Genomic DNA, 25,153 nt, shown 5'->3' on the forward strand with positions numbered 1-25,153 from the left:
AGTGAATTTATCAATCAGTTGGAGATTTATTATGAGGACTTGTTTAAGGACCCGTCAATGAACCTGCGTCAGACATGCTTGTGTAGTGTCTCGGGTGTGTTGTGTCATAAACCTAAAATGTTTAGGTCACTGTGTCAAGTTAAATATATTTTAATACTTAGAACACATCTTGAGATCTCTTAGTTCAAATTTGTGCACCATCAAGTGTTTTGAACCCAAGAACGTAATGCAACGTAATGTTGTTTTCTTCACTGTATAAACTGTGCATTGCTCATACAGCTGAAGTTTCAATTACTGCCCTCTGGAGTAAACAGGTGATACTACAAGCTTGCATTTCTCAGGAATCTTCCATATTACGTTCCGGGGCATTGCGATTAATTGCGGAAATTTTTTAATGAGTTATTTTAATAAAATTAATCGCACTGAATTAACACGTTAAATCAACAGCCCTAATATATAACAATCCGATAAAAAAACTGGAGGGTAACATTAATGGCCTATCCAAAATGTTTTTTTGGCCTTGATTTAAAGCTCAAATGTTTAATGTGTGCGCTACTAGTGGGTTCCGGAAATAAATATTCCATTTAGTTTTTTCCACAGGGAAATTGTTTATTAATGTTAACATATGAACCTTTAAAGTCAAACCCATCGTGAGCTCAGGGGTTGTTGATCGATGGTATATCCTTCTGTTGAAACTATGAGACTGAATTATTTTATCTTAAAAATAGACTAATAGCAGAATTAATTATTAATAAGGTGTGTGTGGTTTGTTTTCTGTCTGTATAAGCTGCGGGTTAACTATACAGTGAGTTTTGCTTTATTCCCCCTGGAGAAACAGGTGGTACTCCATGCTTGAATGTCTCATATGGAAGGAATGTTCCTTATTACAGTCTGGGGACATGATTGATTGCATAATTTTATTTTTTACACATTATTGTATATAATTAATTGCACTGAATGCGTTAAATCAGCAGCCCTACTTTAAATATATCATTACCACACTTAAAATCAACAACTTTAAAGCAATAGTTTTATATTTAAAACATTTTAAATTTGAATACGTAATTTACAATGTAACATGGAATTGTAGTTCATTCCCTTTTGAAAGACGTTAACTCTCTTGCAACTTTGTCCTTTTTTTCAAATGCTTTTTCATCTCAAAACTGGTTGGTTTGGTTCATGTCTTAGAACTCGCATGAGTTATTTGAAAACCAAACACTGTGAAAACTCTTAATTTAAATGTAAATGCACAATCTAAAAAGTAATAATGGACACAGAATGAAGGGTTGGCACTCCTAAAACCTGCAGACTTTGACCTCATAGACATCAGTATTAAAACTGAAGTATAGCCTTGCTCGACTACTTTATAGCAAAAGATTTTAAACAGACTGCATTGACTTCTTTAGACAGCGATGAGTGAGCAAGTGGCGCCCTCTAGCGCAGAGGTCCTTGGACGGATTACCAACCGGGCCAGTGGGGCCAGTGCCCAGGGGCCCTTGACTACCAGGGGGCCCTTGACTGCCCAGTGGTGCCCTGGGCTGTTAGGCTGCACGATCTAGTTCGGTGATCCCCCCTGCTTGAAAACCCTTTTGGGCATGAACAGTGAATGGAATGCAGGTGCAGAATTTATATAAATAAAATAGTCTACTTCTTTCTCACCATTGCTGGTGTTCCAGTGATTACCCCCTCCGCATGCCAATGGTGGCACGCTTGCCATAGGTTGCCGACCCCTGCTCTATCAGGTGTGTGTGGTATGCTATTCATGCATTAGAGAAAGAGAGAGGGAGAGAGATGGATAATACTAATTGTTTTTCAGCATTTGTCTGCGTTTGGCCATTGTTCACCACACAACAAGCCAGAATGCAAATGTTAAATGTACAGTAAGAGGAATAAGAACTTCACAAGCTTTAGAATACCTCAATAATTCATCCAAAAGATTCCAGCCTGACTGGATTGAGGATTTACTCTGAAAGCAGCATATGTTCAGCTCTAAATCCAAATCATTTTCCTTTGTTTGAAAACATACATAGAAACTACATTGTAATTAATGGAAATCAGGTGTTTGTTTGTTGTCCTTTTCTTAGTGTCTTTTCGTAGATTTTTTTTTTTTGCATTGTCAGAATTTTTGTTGTTTGATAAAAATGTCCTTTAAATTTAGTCAGAATTTCATCTTGTTCATTAGGCAATTGTACTCTGACTAAAATGGCATAATGTTTTTATAATTTTTAGTCTATAAAAATAGATGTATTTGTGTTGATGATGATGAAAAATGACAAACTTTTAACTAACATATAGAAACTCTTCATTCCACTAACAAATTAATGCAGTTAGAACGGGAATCTAGGAACTCCATTCCCCTGTGTCCAGTCAATTGAAGCACCACCCTAGTTGTTAAATTGAATATCTCGGCCTCTGAGTGGACTAGAAGCTCAATCTAGGTGTCATACAAATTCAAATTTAAAATCTAACCATTCACACAAACTGTTCACTAATTGCAAAAAAGTGTTCTAATTTTTCAGAGAAACCCCAAATAATAAAAAAGACTCAAAAATAATATTGTATTCTGTCTCAATTTTCAGTTCAAGCACCGCCTTCATTATTTCATTGAATGTCTCGGCCTCTGAGTGGACTAGAAGCTCAATCTCGGTGTCATTAAAAGCTGAGATCCTCTCCTATGCAATAATATCTAACATATTATCATCAATAGTATTCTTGTTTTGCATGCTTTTCCTTCTGTATGGCATATTTTGTTCTGGACATCTATGATATAACATTGGATTATTCAGCTAAGCAAGTAGTGAAAATTTGAAATTGAAAATCATTTGAACTGTGGTATTAGGGCAACAAAATTAACTGTACAGTCACATTCCTGAGAATAAGATATATGACTTATCTATTTAGGTGCTATATGAAGGAATTGTATTTTTAGGTATAAGTATTACCTCTAGGGGGAATGCTAATTTTCAACGCAAATGTTTCAAGGCCTTATTTTGTTATTTTAAGTGGTGGTTATCTCTGAAAAGTTCAGATTCTAAGCTTTCAAATGATACCTCATATGCCTGACTTATGTAAATGGCAACTTTAACGTTTTAAGCGTAAACTCGCGAAATAGCGCCACCACTTTGGGTCCATATAGTTTAAGGGGTTAAAGATTAATATGTTGAACATATATTATTATTAACATGTATGTTTCCACACGTTTAGACAGTTTAGGATATTGCATTGCGTCTTGTGTGTTTTTAAGGAAACGACATATGCACAACGCAAGTTACACATTCTGACTAGCTTTTTAATTTCAATTAAAGGATCACGATGTGTCTTTTTGTCTGGTCTACGCTATTGTTGACAGTCAAAAAAACTTTGCCAATGAACATTTTCATTAGGAGTTTCATTGACAAGATTAACACGTTAGCATGTTGCTAAGCTAATGGCACGATCCTCTCATAAGCAATATGTAGTGCACACATATTTTGGTGAAATAATCCATTTTTAATTACTCTGAACTGCTTTTATCAACATTGATCAGTTAATGAAATATTTATAAGCACCATATCTCTGAGTCTTGGATTATTTTTTCACTGAGCTCATCACAGTGCATCTAGGATTGCCTTCACAAATACACGTGATGCTGCCTGACAGTTTGGCTTAAACCAAGTGTCAAGCATAATTAAGTTACCTACTTTGAACATGCATCGCATCGGGATTGCACCTATGGTGCCTTAACTGCTCTCATTATAGGTCGCTCACAAGTTTTGCAACAGAGGAAATAGATCTCTCTCTCTCGCTCTCTCTCTCTCTCTCTCTCTCTCTCTCTCTCTCTCTCTCTGGCTCTCTTTACCCCCAAATCCATGAAGACTGCAGATAACTCATTTGTGTTTACAAAACCTGACATAGAAGGAGAGCTAGAGCGAGTTAAGTTTGATGTGATTGTGAATTAAATTGTTTTAAAGAGTTCGCTCTGGCTGTCTCCTGCTGTTTCTGTTGTCTACTCTAATTGTGTTGTGCCATCTCTCTGGCTGTATTTATGAAAGGTAAGCAGAACTGATATGAGAAATCTATAGTGTGTCAGATCCTGAGAGCGCATGATATATCTGAGCTACTAGCTAATTGAGCGCAGACAGCACTTTGCTTTCCGGAGGCTTCTGCTTTGATATTGACGTGACATTTCAGTGGCCTTATGAGAGCACTTTAATACAGGCTTACAGTATTATCAAAACGACATCAAATGATAAATCATACTGACAGTGAACACTTTGTGTGTGTGTGTTTGGGGTGTAAAAATATAGATTATCTGAACAGCCACCACAGCTGGATTCATTCAGAACAATAGCAGCAGCTTGTGTGTTCATCAAATCAAAACCGCTTGCATGACGCATGATCAGCAAGAGCGCATTGACCAATTAACCACATTAATTAACTCAAAGGAACAGGTCACCAAAAATGAAAATTATTTTATTTACTCACCTCACGTCATTCCAAACTTAAAATGAGATATTTTGAAGAGTGTTCACACTGCTCTTTTCCATGCAGTAAAAATTAATGGGGATGGATACTGTCGAGCTCCAAAAAAGACTATAAAAGCACCATAAAAGAAGCCAATATGACTGGTGCACTACAATCCAAGTCATCTGCCTAACAGCAAGTCATACATTAGATTTGTGTGAGGGATAGGCCCGATTTAAACTTTGTTGCTGAAAATCTTCCCCCATGTCAAACAACAAGGGTTCTTGTGTGTCTCAAGACCGTTATTGACATCAAACCTGCCAGGACGCGTCTTGACATGGCATTTGAAAATGTCCAAGCACAAATGAAATTTGATAGCTATGGCGGTGGGTACGATTTTGCATGAACTTGTCTTCTTGTCGTTGTGCATCTGGGTTGTCCACTTCTCTCTCTGTGCTGTTAGATCAAGTTTGTAAGGTCCTGTAGGCAGTGGTGGCTCAGTGGATAAGCCTCTGGGTTACTGACCAGAAGATCAGGGGTTCAAGCACTGGACACCGCCAAGACGCCACTATTGGACCCTTGAGCAAGGCCCTTTACCCTATCTGCTCCAGGCGCACCATATCATGCCTGACCCTGTGCTCTGACCCCAGCTTAGCTGGGATATGTGAAAAAACTTTCACAGTATATGTTCAAAAAATTTATAAAGTGTGACAAAAAAATTATAATAAACAACATTAATATTGTGTAGGTTCCCCTTGTGCCACTAAAACAGTGCCAACCCGATGCTATTCTTCTCTCCACAATTGTACACAGAGTTATCTGAGTTACTATATACTTAGAACCAGAACTAGTCTGACCACTTGGAGTAAATTCTAGAGACTGAATTGTTTGAAAATCCCAGAAGATCAGCAGTTACAGAAACACTCAAACTATCCTAATCTAATCAGCCAATCGTGTGGTAGCAGTGCAGTGCTTAATATCATGCGGATGCGGGTCAGGAGCTTCAGTTAATATTGACATCAACCATCAGAATGGGGATCATCTCAATGATTTGGACAGTGGCGTGATTTTGTTCGTTATGAACTACTGGGAAGAACCTGCGTAACGCAGCTGTTTGAAGATGTCCGGATACAGGAACCACACATCAAGGTGAGATATTTCAGGTTCCTCTGGTGGAGACCACTCGAGTCCATTGACAACCTTTGAAAGGACGCAAAGCATCTCCTTGTCACGTGTGCACGCTCCTCACCCACGCTGAGGGAAGGGGTTGCAACGTCATCCATTGACTACTCACCAGATGCGGAGGGAGACATAACATCATCCCCAACATCAGAAATGCTGAACATGATAAGTTTATGCACTGCAGCGGAGGACCAAAGCTCATCACGCACATATTGTATCGACATAGATGCAGTACATGGAGATTGCGGGGCTCGCAGGGCTTGTGCCGGCACAAGGTCCACCTCATATTCATCCTGCTCAACCTCGCGGCCCCGCCATGCCTTCTCGTGTGATCCCTCGGGAGTCACAGAAGAGGCAGATGGGAGGGCTCAAGAGACTGAATCATCCCTCAGAACAAGGGCTATTCACAAGCAAAGCGTCTTGAGACTCATGCCCTCGCAGTGAGATCAGTCTGTCTCCATTACAGCGAATGCAGCTTTCATGTCAATCTGACAGTGGAATGTGTCCCTCGCATAATGAACACTTATGGAACGTCATCTTGAAAAAGACGTGAACATGTAAGCGTCTCTTTTATTATATGCACAATAGCACAATAACTTATAAGGATACAAAACTGCTGCCGAAGCACGGCGGGGAATCAGGGTGCTGAAGCAGCCCGTTCACCAGCGAAGCGTCAATCTGCGATGTAGAGTAAATGTTCACCGGAACACTGCAGGGGAATGGAGTGTCTTCTTGTTGCCATGAAGATCACGCCCGCTGACTAGTGTATGTCAACAACGAAGTAGAAGAAGTCTTCTAAACGAGAGATGAATAGCAGTCTTGAAGAAAGAAAATTCTGAGGAATAGTGTTTGAAGTCCCGCTTTTATACTGGACAGCTTTGTGCCTAAAAGGGCGGGGCTTAAACACCATAGCCAATTTTTGAATTGCCATTATTGTAGAATGGTTTAAACTAGGTCGTATAGAAGGACACTCCCCTAGCGTCAGTGGCGCAATATCAAGTGTACTGAGTCGTAAGGGAACCATATATTTGTGCAGTCTTCTGGTGTGTGAATTTGTGAACTGAGCGCGTGTGGAACGGTAACATGTATGTGTGGATCAGTTGCCTGTGAATTCCTGTGTGCATTTGTCGATCTGTTGCGTGCAAGGTTTAGGCCCCTCACGATAGTCAACATAACACAGACACAGAAGATCCCACTAAGTTATGCTTTCGTAAATTAAATGAAAAGCTTTCATAGGCTATTGAGTGGAGAAAAGATAGAACCTCTTCATTCCCCTAACAAATGAATGCAGTTAGAACAGGAATCTAGGAACTCCATTCCCCTGCGTCCAGTCAAGTCAAGCACCACTCTAGTTGTTAAATTGAATATCCCGGCCTCTGAGTGGACTAGAAGCTCAATCTAGGTGTCATTAGAAATCAGAGATCCTCCCCTTCGTGGTGATATATAACATTGTCATCAGTTATCATAAATTAGAAAACTGCATAAGGCAAAAGCAGATATAACATTTATAGCTACTTGGAGCGTACAGCAGCAGTTATCGGAGCATAAAAGAGACATTTGTATTTGATGACTTTGTATTCGAAGTGTGGTATTAGGGCAACAGAATACATTTAGAAAACATTTAGGTGCCATGTGACTTATTTTCAGATAAATGTTTCTACCCCATTACCTCTTGGGGCCGCTAATTTGTGACGCAAATGTTTTGAAGCCTTATTTTGCTATTTTATATAACAAAAATGCACAAGTGAGTTGCGATTCTAAGCTTTCAAATGATATGCCTGACTTCTCTATACAGGGACCTTAAAGTTTTAAGCGTATACTGCTATATTTTTGCTATGTAGTGCCTCCCTTTGGACCCGCCTGTGGGTTTTAAGGGGTTCTCCCAATTTTTTCATCTTGCTCAAAAACTTGTAAAATAGCACTTAATTTGAACATTTTTACTCTCTGCATCAAGTCCCATGTAAAGCATTCTGGGAACTTCCAACCCCTTGCACATGCTATTGAACATACTTGATTGGTTCCCATTCACTCTGCATAATGTAATCTAGAAGAGTGCACATTTTAGAGAATTACACGTTTATAGAAACACAATTTTGTTGTGAAGATCCCAAATAATATGATTTAGTAAATTGGACAACCTGCGTTGTCCCATTTTTCAGTGTAGAATGTTAGTGAAAGTTGAAAAAAAAGTTCCTCTGAGATCAGCTCTGGTCATCCCTGCAGCTTTGTTTCATCCATCGGCACCATCCTGCCCATGTTCCTTGTGCTGGCATTCGTCTACACTGTTTGCCAGACCATCAAAGGCCTGGTTCTGGAGAAGGAGCTCCGTCTGAAGGAGGTTCTGCGGGTTGTTGGGGTTCGCAACTCTGCAATCTGGTTCTGCTGGTTTATAGAAAACATGGTCCTTCTGACCATTCCTTGTGCTTTTATCAGTGTGATGGTGAAGGTTAGTGGCGCCGAAATACCGAGATGAATAATCTGACAACACAAAATCAGACTAAACCGTAATCACTCAATGTGACCACAAAGCACTCTGAAAACACAACCCAAAACTCACGTCCTCTTGTAAATCTGTCTCCGTTCCTGTGTTTTTTTTTTAATCTATACAAAAAGACAACAATAATATCCTAAAAAATAAGTATGAGTTTCAATAATGTCCTTATGTCATTGTAATGTATAGTCATTTGTCACATTTACACATGAATAATTAATCAAAAAGTCAAAGTGCTTTGTGGTTTTGATGCTTGTGATCACAGTGGAAATAATTACTGTGAAATAATTATCCCAAAATTGAAGCAAATCAAGTATATACTATTTGAACTTTGATTTCTTTAAACAAGATTTTGCTTATATGTTATGCATGCTATAAATTGTTCTTGCTATTATTGAACCGACCTTCTCCGTATCACTCGTTGCCTCTCCGTCACCATTTTAAAGAGCTTAAATTATTTATTTATTTTGCTTTCAGAGTTTTTTTTTTTTTTTTTGTGGTCATCTCCAAAGAGATTACATGGTTTGCTCTTTTGTTGTGGTGGTTCTTTATCTCTCTAAACACATGAACAAGAAGGGTAAGTGTTTGAGGAGTTTTGAAATTGGTTTAGTGAATGATTTATATGCTGTTTATGTGCTGACAGTGTGGCCCTGTTATAGACTGGTTATAAGAACTTTGCCTATTTCCATGAACAAGGTACGAACATTGGTGTCTCATTACTGTATTTAAAGCATTAGAGGCATGTGTGCATACATTCATAGAAAACAATTGTTCCTAATTTTAGAATGCCATCAGTGTGGGACCCCCTTTATACCAAAGTAACTGTAATTTCACAAACAATAATTTTTCTTTAATTTATGGGATAATTTATGTTTAGTTGGTCCAAAACTAGCTAGCAAAATCTGCAGTCCTGCTACTAATCCTGTTATCCATTTTCCTGTTTTTTTTTTTTAAATTACATTTTGTAAATATATAATTTTATGTTTATGTTTATTGATTAAAAATATAAAATCACACAAATTCCACATCTCAAAATCAACAGTCAATCAACATTTTATGAAGGTTAGTTCCTTCTTTCATTCACCATTTGTTGAAAAAAAAAAAGTCATGGGTTTCAGCCCCAAATTTGTACCCAATTCATTGAAAGTTCCATTTACTATACAAAACTCTTCCATCATTGCTTTATTTCTATGGTGTTTTGGGAATCAGCAGATTAGTGCAGCATCAAACATTTTATAATTAACAGCATGGTATCAATTGATGGAAAACTTTGGTAATCGCATTAATGTGAGCCAATTAAACACTTTGGCAAATGCATTACAGTGTGCTTCTCTATTTTGATCAGCTGATAATTTCTTCAGTTTAACTGGTTGAAAGACACAGAAGGTAAGATAATGGAAATATGCTCTGTCCATTACTGAAAAGGGCCAGGAATGGTTTAACAATGGGGTGGCCTCCGGTCACTTGAGGGCTCCAAACTGTTGTAGGAATTATGCACAGAGAATAAAGAACAAACAAAGAAATGACACTGGTTTTGACTGTGTCATTTGACAGTCTCTATTATATCAGACACTGTGTGTCTGATATAATAGAGTCCCAGCAGGTATTGTTCCCAGGTACCCAAAATCTCTTAAATACATATCCAAATGTGTATTACAACAACAAAATCTATTCATCCTACAGAAACAGTAACACGATATGTGCTACAATAAAATAAATTCATAAAAAAGTACAAGCTAGGACAGACATCGTTTAATGGTTTAAGTGTAAGTGCCTTAATATTAATGTCAATGAAAAAAAGGAACTTAACTGTATGTTTAAGGTACAATGGCTTCACTGGGGTGGTACCTTTGTTTTGGGTACTTGTACCCTTAATGAGAAAAAAAGTTTACTGTACAGGAATGTACCTTTTTTGAGGGGGTGGGGGGATTTTTATCCCATTTTCTCCTTAATTTGGCATGCCCAATTCCCAATGTGCTCTGATTCCTCATGGTGGCGCAGTGACTCCCCTCGATCCATGTGGCGGAGGACAAATTCAACAAATACGGGCTCAGCTACCCAGGCCCCAATAAATGTAACTTTTAAAGGTACACAATAGGTCAGTGTTACTCGCTCCTTCTCCTGACGAGCCACTGTCCTGTCCAGAGTTTAGTTACTACTCTTATTAAGCACACCTGAATCAAATACTAAAGGTCTTTGGGGTGCTTACTTTGGAAACAGGGTTGGAACTAAACTTTTCAGGAAAGTTGCTTTCCCATATAGTTGGATAGTTAATAGTTAGACATTTTAACTAGAGGTTTAAAAAAGGTCCCCCTTGAGGAACCCCATTGATGAATCTTGTACCTTAGACAATACTGTTTGTTTTATGAGAGCATAGTAGGGTGCAAATCAGTGGCTCTTCAACATGCAAGCATCGGTGCCTTGACCTTGATGCTGGTAGCAACTGGCACTAATGATAATTTGCTGAGGTTTAAATGTGTATGCATAAAGGTCATCTTAAAAAAGCATTGCAGTAGTCCAGCCTAGAGATGACAAGAGTCTAGACAAGTTTTTTAAAGCATGTTAACATTGAAATGGTCTCATCTTCCTGGTGTTGTAGAGCACAAACCTGCAGTTTGAGCAGTTTTGGTGATTTGGTCTGTAAAGTTAAACTGGTCATCAAAACTAGCCCCAAGTTCCTGGAGGACCAGGATGGTGTTATCAGTGACAAGCCTAGGAGAATGGGGAAGTTTTGTGGAATTGCTTGATTGGCTGGGAAGGTGTGGAACTCTGTCTTAGCTATGCTGAGTTTGAGGTGGTGTTCTTACATCCAGTCCAATATGCCTAGCAGGCAAACCCAAGATCCACAGAGCTACTCTTAGATGGAGCAATAAGTTGAGTTTTGTGTCATTGGTGTAGCTGTGGCAGAAAAACCAGTGCATCTTGATGATGCTGTTGTCTGTCTAGAAGAGAAGAGGGCCAAGCACTGAACCTTGAGGTACTATAGTTAGTAACATTTCTTGGATACCCTGAAGGATCTACCTGTGACTCAAACCAGTGGAGTGCAGATCCTGTGATGTCAAAAGAGTAGACAGGAAGGCTGCAGACAGATTCCGTTAGAATGAGCATGGAGTCTCTTTGGGAAGAAATCAGTTTTGCTGTATGGTGTGTCTGAGTGTGCTTAACAACCCTTAACAGTGTGAAATTGTGTGACTGTGTTTAATTAGTTTGCATTTGTAACTGGATGGTCTTCATGCTCCAGACTTTGTTGAGATTTGTATGTGTGAGTTCTCCCATTTGATCTCTAATTTGTGTGAATGTGCTGTGCAATCACTTAATGAAGGGATTCAGTAAGATTTCCTAAATATTTGTGTGTGCATATGTAGGTTCCTGCGGTCTCTGACGCGCTCCCTGCCTCTCTACTTGACGTTAGCGTGGATCTTCTCTGTAGCGCTGATAGTCAAGGGTGTGGTTCAGGAGAAGGAGGCGCGTCTGAAGGAGACTGTGAGGATGATGGGATTGAAGAGCTCCATCTACTGGCTGAGCTGGGGCATCAGCAGCATCCTGCCTCTCGCCGTCAGCGCTGCACTCCTTACTGTCATTCTCAAGGTTATTAACTCTGATTCACCATTCACAAACACTACAGTACACTAGATCCAGATCTGATCAGGAGTACAATGGATCAGAGTGCTTTGTTAGCATCTCTCTAGCAGCGGTTCTCAAACTTTTCACACTGGCTGGCAAAAAAAAAAAAAACTTAGACCTTAAATTAAAAGATGGATTGGATTGCCAATGCTGGTCTGTTATTGGCACAAGCTGGTTACTTTCAAAGGTATACTGTATAATGGAGGTTTTATATATTTGTCAAATAAGAAAGAGGTCTGTATGGGCATTAAGTTGAAGGCCTAACCTGGCCCATACCTGAGACTGTGTGACTCAATCCGACCTGTAGAGTAAAATTTTAAGCCTAAACCCGAAATCGCACACGCTCTTTATTATTTATTATCCAAACAAATACATTTGTTGCTATAGGCTGTATTTTATTTAAGCATTGTATGCAACATTTTTAACAGTTTAGTAACAGTAAACATACACTGTTTTAACAAGGCACAGTGGTCTCTTCGCACACCAGACAGAATGGGAATAATGTGTTTAAACGCAAGAACATGTTCTCATCTTGAGGTTGTAGACCCTTGGTAAGTGCGGGTTGTTCTCTGTCTGTGGACACTGCACTTTGCCAGCTGGAGTTTCGCTTACTGCCCCCTGGAGAAAACAGGTGGTACTACAAGCTTGAATTGCTCAGTCTGGGGCATGATTAATTGTGTTGTTATTATTATTATATTTGTATAATTAATCGCACCGAATTAACGCGTTAAATCAACAGCCCTAATATATATATATATATATATATATATATATATATATATATATATATATATATATGAGCAATATTTAACATTGACATCAAGCGTTTAAAATGGGTACTGCTGCCCAAATTCAAAATATTGGAGAGAGTTGTATCCCCCCCTCCTCCCCAGACTCGAAGCTCAAATGTGTTGCCAGGTTGAGGACACGCAACAGGAATGAGCAAACTGACAATGGCTAGTGATGAGCCTTACATTGTAAGTTGATCAGCTAATGTATACATTTGCAATGTTTTTATTGTTTTCCAATTATAAACCAGCTGATGTGGATTTTATATATATATAACAGTAACAGAACTTTAAAATAAGATTGAATATTGTTACTTTCATTGTCTTAGTTTGATGTATAGACTGCTTGTTTGAGAATAATTGAGGATAGGTTTATCCATATTAATTAATCATATATATATATAATAAGTAAATGATCAATTTGCGGCAAAATAAATAAATAAATAAATAAATACAATAAAAATAAAGGCTTATAAAATGATCCGTCAACTTGTGGCAACTATGAAAACATGCTTTTTGACATCAACAGTGTTTGCAATCGAGAAAATTATAATTTGGCGCTTGAACGGCTTATATTAGTAATGCTTTTAGTGAAATCTGTCAATAAAAACTGTCATGTAACAAGTAGCCTTGAAAAACAAATAAAATTATTATTGGATATGTTTTGTGCTCAGTTTGGGGACCGCTGCTCCAGAGTGAAATAACCTGATGTAGGATCAGTCATGCAGTGTTTGTGAAATGGTTGTTCTGCTGTAAGCATCATGACTCTGATTGGGGGAAAAAAGATGCAATAACATGAAATCTGATCTTCTGATATAAAGGGAATAGTTTGGAATGACATAATGGTGAGTAAACGATGACCGAATATAGTTTTGGGGTAAACAAAACCCTCTGAACACATTTGACTGGCCTGTGCTGTATATTACAGAACACCCAAACACAATTTTTTTACCTCTACCCACCAGAGTCACAATGCTTACCGCTTATTTAATCACAAAAATGTATCTTTTAATCAACTCTCTCTCTCTCTCTCTCTTTCACTGCCTTTGACACATGTAATAATTCAGACGAGTGGGTTTTGAATGTCTGTCATTGTGCTTTATAATTATCAGGTTGTGTGTTATTGATGCATTCATGGTAGCACAAACTCTACATTTATTTGGAGCTCCGAAATGCTTTCACGCCATTATGGCAGACGGCTCGAATTAATGTCTTCACGCTTTATAGACGAATCTATCATGTGCCTTCGCAACTGACAGCAGATTACTAGAAAAATGTGGCTCCATCATCTTTCTTTCATTCTTCTCTATCTTTCTTTCTCTCAGTATGGAAAGGTTCTGCGATACAGTGACCCTACGGTGATCTTTGTCTTCCTCCTGGTCTTCTGCTTGGCCACTGTCATGCAGTGCTTTTTCATCAGTGTATTTTTCTCCCGGGCGAATCTGGCAGCCGCCTGTGGGGGCCTCATCTACTTCCTGCTCTACCTGCCTCATGTGCTCTGCTACGCCTGGAGGGACGTCCTGGGCTTTGGAGCCAAACTCGCCACGGTGAGACATTCAACACACATCTGCACCACTAGGGTTGGGAAACAAGAATGGATTCTTACTCACACTGAAAGAAACAACATATAGAATTTACCCCCCAATGTCCTCAAAATTATAGCAAAAGCAAACATCCCTATTTTAATTTTTTCAAAGAAAGACCATATCACACGGGTGTATAACAGCTAATTCTGTGTTGAATTCAAATGAGCTGCACCACTCGTGCTGTGTTTACCACTGTACATGAGTGCGCGAGCGCAATGCAGGTTCATCAGCGGTGCACTGTTCGGGTGAGAAACGGTTGATGGTCCCATTCTGCTCGCGCAGCGGCCGGCGGATGTGCTGCACTTTAATTACAAGACAACAAATTTAATGTTACTTTATCACATTATCTTAACCCACGATAAAGGATTTAATCCAGCCCTTTGACAAATGTTTCTGAGCTGGGAGCTGGACCTTATATGAACGTGTAAAGCCGTGCCAGACGGATAAAACTGATATAAAACTTGCATAAAATGTACATTTCAAGTATAATATCACACACACATACACACAACATACAACATAAACAAACAAATATATCTTACCTTAAATTCTGTGTCCAAATAAACATTTTCTGTCGTTCCTGCTTTATGACTGTTATTTCTGTCACCGCATCTCTCATCGTGGATAGCGCATGTGCACATGCATACGTGAATGAAATTTATTTTAATAGAATTTATGAGGCTTTTCTATGTGGTAGTTTCTTATTCAATATTTAGAGGGCATTTTCTGTAATTACATCAGAGGAACTGTACTGCTTCTAATGAACTAACTATTTAACTCTTAATTATTAATTATTAAATGAGCAATATTTAACATTGACATCAAGAAATTAAAATGGGTACTGCTGCCCAAATTCAAAATATTGGAGAGAGTTGTATCCCCCGCCCCCTCCTCCCCAGACTCGAAGCTCAAATGGGTTGCCAGGTTGAGGACACGCAACAGGAATGAGCAAACTGACAATGGCTAGTGATGAGCCTTACATTGTAAGTTGATCAGCTAATGTATATATTTGCAATGTTTTTATTGTTTTCCAATTATAAACCAGCTCATGTGGATTTTTATAACTCTGTCAATGTTATCTAGATGTATTGCTGGCTTCCATGGCTGCAGCTTGTTGGGTTTACCCAATAACTTGTTTAAAATCTTGCAACCCCGGGTGTTAAAGAGCAACATGCAGGTTGGACACCCCTATATAGCATAGTGTATGTTGATGATAAAACAACTAGATTGTCTGAACTGGAGTAATATATATTTAGCCATTAACGATATTTTGAGATAAATTGTGATAAAATAACTTCCGCGTCTATAAAGCACTAACCAGAAGTGACGATGGCTGAGGGAGTCTGGTCAAGCTCAAGCTCAGGTTACAATGGATGCGAATGAAGAAACCGAGTTCTCCGGTATGGACGAACATGCCTATGATGGCCCACAGGCCTATAATTATGAGCCCCCTAACATTTGGACCTTGCAATTTACTGGAGAGTATAACGTTAGCCTACGGGGATACAAAATCAGACGGGAGGGCGGCAGGAGAACAGTTTGAATTGAAATGTGGGGGAAACGGGAGAGTTGGGCTAGCTTCCTGCTATAGCATTGTGCAAACTACTAAATTCATTTCAGAAGGCAGACAATTACGTTACGACAGCCTGTCCTAAAGCTCAGTCTCTCTCCCTTTCTCTGTATTATTATACTAAATAAATATTAAATATTTAATATTATAAAAAATATATTATATAAAAATATTATACTATTATTATTACGAAATTACACAAATTAAGAGTTAAAATAATTAAAAGTAAGACTTACTCTTCTAAGTGCTCGTTTTCGTTGCACAGAATGTCTGCTAACGTTAGCACTTGGTCCTCCAGTCATGCCCGCGCCAAAATCCGGTGTAAACTTTGACGGTGGACTTGATTCCATCGAGTGCACCGAGGGAACAGCATCAGTAATCAGCCTCACGTGGTCCTTACTCCGAAATCCCATCGGAGACTCCAACAAATCTCCAGGTCGATAATTCTCCGGAGTGAAATGTGCGCCACAAACGACCGAGTGTGTGGTAACAGACGCGGCAGTGAAGTCTGCTCTCTTCACCTGCACAAAACGCACCCAAGACCGAAAAGCCTTGTTTTTCTTAGAAGGAAAATGATGGACACGATGTCCAGACAGGCTGGAATTCGTGCAACCAGCACAAACACAATAATTTACCATTATGGCTTCTCTTAAAACTCGATCTAAAACTTTCTGTCTCTCACTACTGCTCTAACTACATCAACACCCAACAATGAGAGAGCTGACCGCGAGCTCTTTTATTTGCCTCGCCCTACGTCATATGACGCGTTGCTATAGCGGGAAAGGCGTATTCCAGAGCCTAGCACATTTTCATCAAAATCTCTACATCAAATGAGATTTCATTAGTAATTTCTACATATGTGTTTTTTAAAAGACCTCTGCAGACAATATAAAGTATTAATTCAGTTATAAATTCAACCTGCATGTTGCTCTTTAAAATACTACTAGGACAGTAGGGCAGTGGGCGGGATCACACAGGCCAAAACACAAACAGAAATTCTGGCCCGGAACGGACATTTCAAAGTAGAATATACTGGCATTGTTTTCATTGTTCCTAAATCTCTTATAACATTTTATGATAATTGTATTCTTTAATACTGTAAATAGATTACATATTGCTAGGATTTAGAAGTAAATCTATCTAAATTTACTAGGTAAACTGAATATCGTATTTCCTTGCGTATATTTCAACCAATGTGTATGGATTGTAATTTACACCCCCTAAAAGTATTTTTTTTAGTGCAGAAATTGTTACATTTTATGACTATATTTTATGGCTTTTGTTCCATTAACAGTTGTCGAATGTGAATTTTAGACCAGTGTAGCCTGATTCCTGAACAAATTACTCTAATGAGCTAATTCTTTTGAATCTACAGCGCAAAAAATGCAGCATGTACAGTGTTGTCTGATTACCAAATGAATGTCTCTTTTTAGCTTGTTCTTTTGAACGTACAGTGTTAAACCAGTGTAGTCTAATTCCCACCCGAACTGTTTTGAATTTACGGCCAGAAACATACACCGCAAACCCTGTTTGTGTTAGCCGTTTAAGCTAGCAGAACGTAAAATTAAAAGAGACAACTGAAAATAAGAAAATGATTCATGTTACTTAAAAGGTGTTTGTTCCGTGAACTCAAAATGAAGCGAAAGTCCTAAATATATCAAAATCATCAAGGTTAATATATTTGTTAATATATTACTTTGTGACGCAACCAGTGTAGTCTTCATAAACGAATGACCAGAATGACCCGGTTCTTTTAAATCTCCAGCAGGACCAGTGAAGTCCGATTTCCGAACAAATGACTCTTATGAGCTGGCTCTTTTGAATCTTCTGCATGAAACGTACAGCATGACCAAAGTAGTCCGATTCCCAAAAGAATGACTCTTATGATTCGGTTCTTCAGAGAACAAACAGTTCCAATCTCTATACACCACCCTTGAAAACTACCACACATTCAAACACATCAAACCATCAGATGTTCAAACAGACTGAATTAAGTTCCGTAGAGCAGAAGAGGAGCTCAGGCAGTGTGAATCAAGTGCTCAAGTTCATCTACTGAATTTATGATTGTACAGGTGTTTCAGATCTCTTCTGCAGTGCACAATCCCAGAGTCTCATTCATCTGCAGTGAGTATGAGAGAGAGTGATAGAGATGACCCCATACCTGAAGAGAAGAGAGATGGAGGAGTGTTTTTGCCCTTTAAAAAGCGGAAAAGATAACACGCTAAATGACTGCACTTCCGTCATTGTGACCAATCAAAGTGACCTTTATCTCACGCGATGAGATTCACTCTGTTTAGCAGCATGTGGATGTCTTTGTCTTATCAGAGGATTCGCTGTGTGTGTGTGTGTGTGTGTGTGTGTGTGTGTGTGTGTGTGTGTGGCATTCAGATGCCACAGTCTAAACTAGATGAATGGACCTGCAGAACCATTAATGTGAACAATAGTGTCCTACCCACAGACAGACACACACACACACACACACACACACACACACACACACACACACACACACGCACACACACACACACAGACAGAGTTGGCTTTTAAATTGTAGATCATGGTAATGCTCCCTGGTGCTGTTGTTTTGATCTGTTCATATCAGAGTAAATCTACACAGGGGGAGGAAAGTTAACATTTATATGAATGACTGGAGGAGGGTGTAGATATATCGCTGACCTCTCCGTCTCCCTCCCAGAGTCTGCTGTCGTGTGTGGCATTCGGGTACGGCTGTGAGAATTTCTCCCAGTATGAAGAGCAGGGCATTGGAATTCAGTGGAGCAACATCTGGGTCAGTCCGCAAGAGAACGACCGCTACTCCTTCATCGTTTCTATCTTCATGATGCTGTTTGATGCTCTCATTTACTGGATACTCACCTGGTATATTGAGAATGTCTACCCAGGTACGACTGACTGCAAACTAGTAGGTCAATAACTTAAGTCCACAAAGAAAATGCAAAAGAGAAACATTTCAACAGAAAGAGGTTTTTAAAAGGAGGTCATTTAATTGAAAACAGGGGTTTTCTTCTTCTTTAAAAATCAAAATGAAATGTATTGTTAAAGGAATAGTTCACCAATATATGAAAATTCTCTCATTTACAAATTCTTTCTTCTGCTGAACACAAATGAATTTTTAGAAGAATATCTCAGCTCTGTAGGTCCTTACAATGTGAGTGAATGGTGACCAGAAATGTAAAGCCCTAAAAAGCACATAAAGGGAGCTTAAAAGTAATCCATAATTCATACAGTCCTCCTAAGCGCTATTGTCTTCTAAGAGTTATTCTTCTTTTGGTTTTGGCAAATCACATTCTTCCTGCACATCACCACTTAATGAGAATTTATAGTCAAAAAGGACTTACATATTGATCTGTTTCTCATGCACAACTATCATATCACTTCTGAAGACATGGATTAAACATCTGGTTAATTTTATTTTGCCTTTATGTGTTTTTTTGATCTTCAATGTTTTAGACCCTGTTGACTTGCATAGACCTACAGAGCTGAGATAGTCACAACCATGAACACATGGAAGGATTAGATCACATTCACTGGAAAATGAAAATGGTCTTATCATTTACAAACCATAATGTTGCTCCAAACCTGTAGGACTTTCAACAAATCTACAATGTTTTCAAACAAAAATGAAAGTGTGTAGAGACTCCAGGCTGTCAACTCCAAAAATACATAGTCATGTTACTATTTTTTGCAACATGAGTTTTAAACTTATTTATAACAGAATTAATTTACACTGATGAGCCAAAACATTATGACCACCTGCCTAATAGGGTGCTGGTTCTCTGCGTGCTGCCAACACAGCACGACCCACTGAGGCATGGACTCTTCAAGACCCCTGAAGGGTCTGTGGTATCTAGCACCAAGACATTAGCAGCAGATCCTTCAAGTCCTGTAAATTGTGAGGTGGAGCCGCTGTGGACTGGACTTGTTGAAGCAGCACATCCCACAGATGCTCAATCAGATTGGATCTGAGGAATTTGGAGGCCAGGACAACATCTTGAACGCTTCATCATGTTCCTCAAACCATTCCCGAACAATGTGTGCAGTGTGGCAGGATATATTATCCTGCTAAAAGAGGCTAGTGCCAACAGGGTATACCATTGCCATGAAGGGGTGTATCTGGCCTGCTGCTATGTTTAGGTAGGTTTCATGTGTCAAATTTACATCCACATGAATGGCCAGACCCAGGGTTTCCCAGCAGAACATTGTCCAGAGCATCACACTCCCTCCACCCACTTGTCATCTTCCCACAGTGCATTCTGGTGCCATCACTTCCCCAGGTAAACCACACCACTCACCACTGCTGACCAGGAGCACCCCACAAGCCTTACCGTTTCAGAGATGCTTTGACCCAGTCGTCTGATCATAACAATTTGGCCCTTGTCAAAGTCACTCAGGTCTTAACTCCTGTCCATTTGTCCTGCATTCAACACGTTGACTACGAGAACTGATTGTTCGCTTACCATCTAATCTACACAGACCTTGCATTGTTAGAAGTGGATCAATGATATTGGCTTCACCTGTGAATGGTCATAATGTTTTGGCTCATCAGCTGACATACAGTATACAAATCTTAAAGGTACAGTGGCAAAAACAATTCTAAGGGTCCGAGAGAGGGACCTTGAATAACATTAAAAGTGGACTTCAAAGATAATATTGTGTGTTTTAATGATTGTCTTCTTTTTTTCTTCAGGGCAGTATGGTATTGCAAGGCCGTGGTATTTTCCCTTTACTTCCTCATACTGGTGTGGAACTCCAGTGGGTTCTGAGGCAGAACCAGACCTTTTCAAAGAACTGGAGGACCAGAGTGGTACACACACACTTACTTTTCTAAATGAGAACTATAGACTTTTGTTATGAAGCTCAGAATGTTTCTCTCTAGATAGATAAACTGACAATATAATTAAACATGGCACTTTTCATAATGTCCAATCAATGCTTTACTCATCTGCCACAATAATGTAATATATACCTCAATTATTATATCCTCCTGAGACCTGAGTGTGACTGCTGCTTTACCAGCTCATTTGGTTATTCATAAAGGTATATAAAACACCACTTCTGAAGCTGGAGGGAATTATGATGACACACATGACACTTCATTAATGTCGTTGCATGTCATTTGCTAAGTTTGTATGGTTATGTATTCAGCCACGACTGTTTGGAATTAAGCAATGTTGCATTGACAATGCATGTAAACATGAACTGCTCTGTGGAAATCAAGCGGACTAAACTTAGAGCACCTCCTGAGATGGTCTGAGATCATTTGCAGCGTTTTCATGGGTGACGCTGTTCTTGCAATTGCAAACTATTTTCAGATGAAAGAAACAGCAGAAACAGCGAGCCACTGAATACACAGCGAATCAGACACGCGCATCAAACGCTATTCTTTCGTCTGTTCTTCAAATATAATCAAGTGTGTTTCTTCCAACACGCATTTCTTGTCACATGTCACTCCAAGACTTTTTATAAGTCGCCCGCCACTGAAATAACCCACCATTAAATGGTGGGTAAAATATCCACATTTGGCGGGTTGGTGGGTGCTTATTTTATACACTGAACAAATGGAAAAACACAGAATTTACTAATGTCATTATCCAGATGTTACATCACAAATACACACTCAATTAGTTGAAGGAATCAATGAATACATTTTACCCAAGTTGCAGGCGAAATCAACATGAATGTTTTCAAACATTACTTCTTAATTCTTTCCGCAAATCATCCGGAGATGGCCGGAGTTGACTCCTTGGTGGGCCGGATCCGGCCCGCGGGCCGTATGTTTGATACCCCTGGTCTAGAGTCTTGTGAACAGTATTCAGTCGGTTTTTATTCATTTAAATGATGCATTGTGTATGGCGAAGGCAAAATGCAACTGCGACTCAGAGCCGCGCGAGAATATTTATTATAGGACTCACAATATTATGAATTATTTATATTGTGTTTGTATGTGATTAATTGTGATTCATTTGATAAATTGGACATTCCTACAAAATAATAAAAACAACCGGAGCTTTACTAAAAACATTCGGGGCTAAAGTCCCCAAGCGTCGCCCATTGTTGTGGTATTGTGGATTGTTACTAGGGTGTAGCTACAGTATGTGGTTTATAGGTTGTCCTAGATGGTTGCATTGATAGGTGGTCAGTCAAAAGTACAAAGAACCCACCCCAAGACTCTGTAATATTTTAGTCTCTGATATGGCTCAAGTTCCTCCTCCAGTGTAAACATTTGGGATTTAAAAATAAATAAATTATGCTATGAACAAATGATAATCTATGCAAATCCATCTAAATGTGTGTGTATGTTTGTGTGTGTGTGTGTGTGTGTGTGTGTGTGTGTGTGTGTGTGTGTGTGTGTGTGTGTTTGTCTGTGTGTGTGTGTGTGTGTGTGTGTGTGTGTGTGTGTGTGTGTGTGTGTGTGTGTGTGTGTGTGTGTGTGTGTGTGTGTGTGTGTGTGTGTGTGTGTGTGTGTGTGAGCTTGTATTTATCACTTTGTGGGGAGCAAATGTCCCCATAAGGATAGTAAAACCGAAATGTTTGACCTTGTGGGGACATTTTGTCGGTCCCCATGAGGAAAACAGCTTATAAATCATACTAAATTATGTTTTTTGAAAATGTAAAAATGCAGAAAGTTTTCTGTGAGGGTTAGGATTAGGGGTAGGGTTAGGTTTAGGGGTTAGAATATAAAGTTTGTACAGTATAAAAACCATTATGTCTATGGAAAGTCCCCATAAAACATGGAAACACTACATGTGTGTGTGTGTGTGTGTGTGTGTGTGTGCGTGTGTTTGTACGCGTGGCAGATTACCTGGAGAAGCCTTCCTCGAGTATTAAGGCTGGTGTGTGTATCCGAAACCTGGTGAAGGTGTACAAGACGGGGAATAAACTGGCCGTGGACGGCCTCAATCTGGACTTCTATCAGGATCACATCACCTCATTCCTAGGACACAACGGAGCTGGAAAAACCACCACCATGTGAGTTATATCACACAGAGACAAAAATATATGGTCATGCATTTTTAATGCACCATGAGCAATGACTGTATGCAACGTTTTTGGTGCAGACCCTTCTAGATTCCACTTGAAATGGGGGTCGGGGAAACACAAAATAGTTGTGTTTTGGAATGTATTGCTACAAACATGTTTATAAGGCTTTGTCTTATCATTGTCATTGTCTAATAATTGTTTCTCATCTATTTCTGCAGGTCCATTCTGACGGGTCTTTTTGCTCCTACTTCTGGTACGGCCTACATTAACGGTTACGACATACGCACGGACATTGACACCATCAGGAAACAACTGGGAATGTGTCCACAACACAATGTCCTCTTCAATGAGTAATCCCTTCTGTCCTCTAATATATGTGTATATGTGTTTTTATGGTGCATGTTCTGTATGTTTATATGAATTTGCAGGTAAAGTACCCCAAAAATGAATTGGACTAAAAAGCCACACTTTCAAAAGTGTTCAAATACTTTTTGGGGCCACTGTATATGAGGGAGTGTTTGTGTGTGTTGTTTGTAATTATATATTTTCATTGGTTTGTTTTAGTCTTACGGTGGAAGAACACATTTATTTCTATGCCTGTCTGAAGGGGCAGAGCTCTAAAAAAGTGCAGCAGGAAATTGATCAGATGATTAAAGATGTCGGTCTGCCACACAAACGCAAAGACCTCGCCAAAAACCTCTCAGGTGTGTGTGTGTGTTTTTGTATGTGCGTGCGCATCAGCACTCTTGGTGTATTCTTAGTGTATGATGTACAATCAAAAACACTCAGCCTTAAATGGAAGATTTTGTTTGGTCATATCTTTGTTGTTTGTGTGCAGGTGGTATGCAAAGGAAGCTGTCTGTTGCCATAGCATTTGTGGGTGGATCCAATGTTGTGATTCTGGATGAGCCAACTGCAGGAGTGGATCCGTATGCACGTCGAGGCATCTGGGAGTTACTACTCAAATATAAAAAAGGTATTGAGTGACTATAAACACTACATCACCCTACACACTATAGGCTACAAACACTACAGTACCCTTAAGACTACATAATATAAAGACTGTATCAAATTACCCACTATAGACTATAAAGAGTACAACAAACTAAACACTACAGTGGCCTAAACACTACAGAATATAAGCAATACAGAACCCTACACACTATAGTCTATAAATACTCTATGACCCTACACACTGCAGACTATAAACACTACAGCACCATAAACAATACATAATACAAGCAGTACAGTACCCTAAACACTACATTCTCTACACTGCACACATTACACACTATATACTATAAATACTACAGCTGCCTAAACACTACATCATATAAACAATACAGCATCATACACACTACAGTCTAGACGTGCTCTAGTACCCTACACACTATAGACTACAGAATATAAGCAGAGTCCTGCACACTACAGTATATAATTAGTCTAGTACCCTACACACTATAGACTTCAAACACTACATAACACTAAATAGTGCAGACTTAAAATACTACAATGCCTACAGAACACTACAGAATACAAGCAATACAGTTCTACATACTCTAAATATTGTAGCACATTACACACTATAGACTATAAATACTATAGCACCCTAAACACTAGAGACTATAAACACTACAGCTGCCTAAACACTACATCATATAAACAATACAGCACACTACAGTCTATAAGTACTCTAGTACCCTACACACTATAGACTATAAACAATACAACACAATAAACACTACAGAATACAAGCAGCACCCTACACACTACAGTCTATAACTACTCTAGTACCCTACACACCATAGACTACAAACACTACATCACACTATATATTGCAGACTAAAAACACTACAACACCGTAAACAATAGAAAAAATACAAGCAATACAGTACCCTAAACATTACATACTATAGTTAATAGAACACTACACACTATAGACTAAACACTACAGCACCTTAAAAACAACAGATAAACACTACATCACCCTAAACACTACAGAATATAAGCAGCACATTACAGTCTATAACTACTCTAGTTCCCTACACAAGGTAAATAGAAAAAAAGAAATTCAAGGGGTAAAACATCGAATAATGTGTAGTTGTAGAGCTTTCAATTTAGCAAAGGGTGAATGTAATTTACAAATCACTACTTTTTGTTTTAATTAGCATTTTTCGTACTGTCCCAACTTTTTTGGAAAGCTTTGTACATTATAAACACTACAAAACTCTACATACTAAAGACTATAAACACTACAACAACCTAAGCACTATAGACTATAAACAGTACCGTATACTAAAGTCTATAAACACTACAACAACCTAAGCAATACAGACTATAAACAATACATCATACTACAGGCTAAAAACACCACAATAGCCTAAACCGTACAGCACCTTAAACACTAAATACTATAAACACTACATCACCTTAAACTCTACAGAATAGAACCAATACAGCACTCTAAACA

General features: G+C 38.9%; 1 protein-coding gene across 1 annotated transcript in view; it reads left to right on the forward strand.

Annotated features, from left to right (window-relative positions):
- LOC127658362 (phospholipid-transporting ATPase ABCA1-like) overlaps positions 1-25,153 on the forward strand; it is a 191,370-nt gene that overhangs the window by 89,917 nt on the left and 76,300 nt on the right. The window contains exons 15-22 of the mRNA XM_052147617.1: positions 7,849-8,071; positions 13,854-14,075; positions 18,380-18,584; positions 20,390-20,506; positions 22,500-22,671; positions 22,902-23,033; positions 23,248-23,387; positions 23,522-23,659. Of these exons, the coding sequence (XP_052003577.1) occupies positions 7,849-8,071; positions 13,854-14,075; positions 18,380-18,584; positions 20,390-20,506; positions 22,500-22,671; positions 22,902-23,033; positions 23,248-23,387; positions 23,522-23,659 (1,349 nt within the window). The remainder of the gene's footprint in view (positions 1-7,848; positions 8,072-13,853; positions 14,076-18,379; positions 18,585-20,389; positions 20,507-22,499; positions 22,672-22,901; positions 23,034-23,247; positions 23,388-23,521; positions 23,660-25,153) is intronic.

Source organism: Xyrauchen texanus, chromosome 2, assembly GCF_025860055.1.
Source record: "Xyrauchen texanus isolate HMW12.3.18 chromosome 2, RBS_HiC_50CHRs, whole genome shotgun sequence".
Lineage (NCBI taxonomy): Eukaryota > Metazoa > Chordata > Actinopteri > Cypriniformes > Catostomidae > Xyrauchen > Xyrauchen texanus.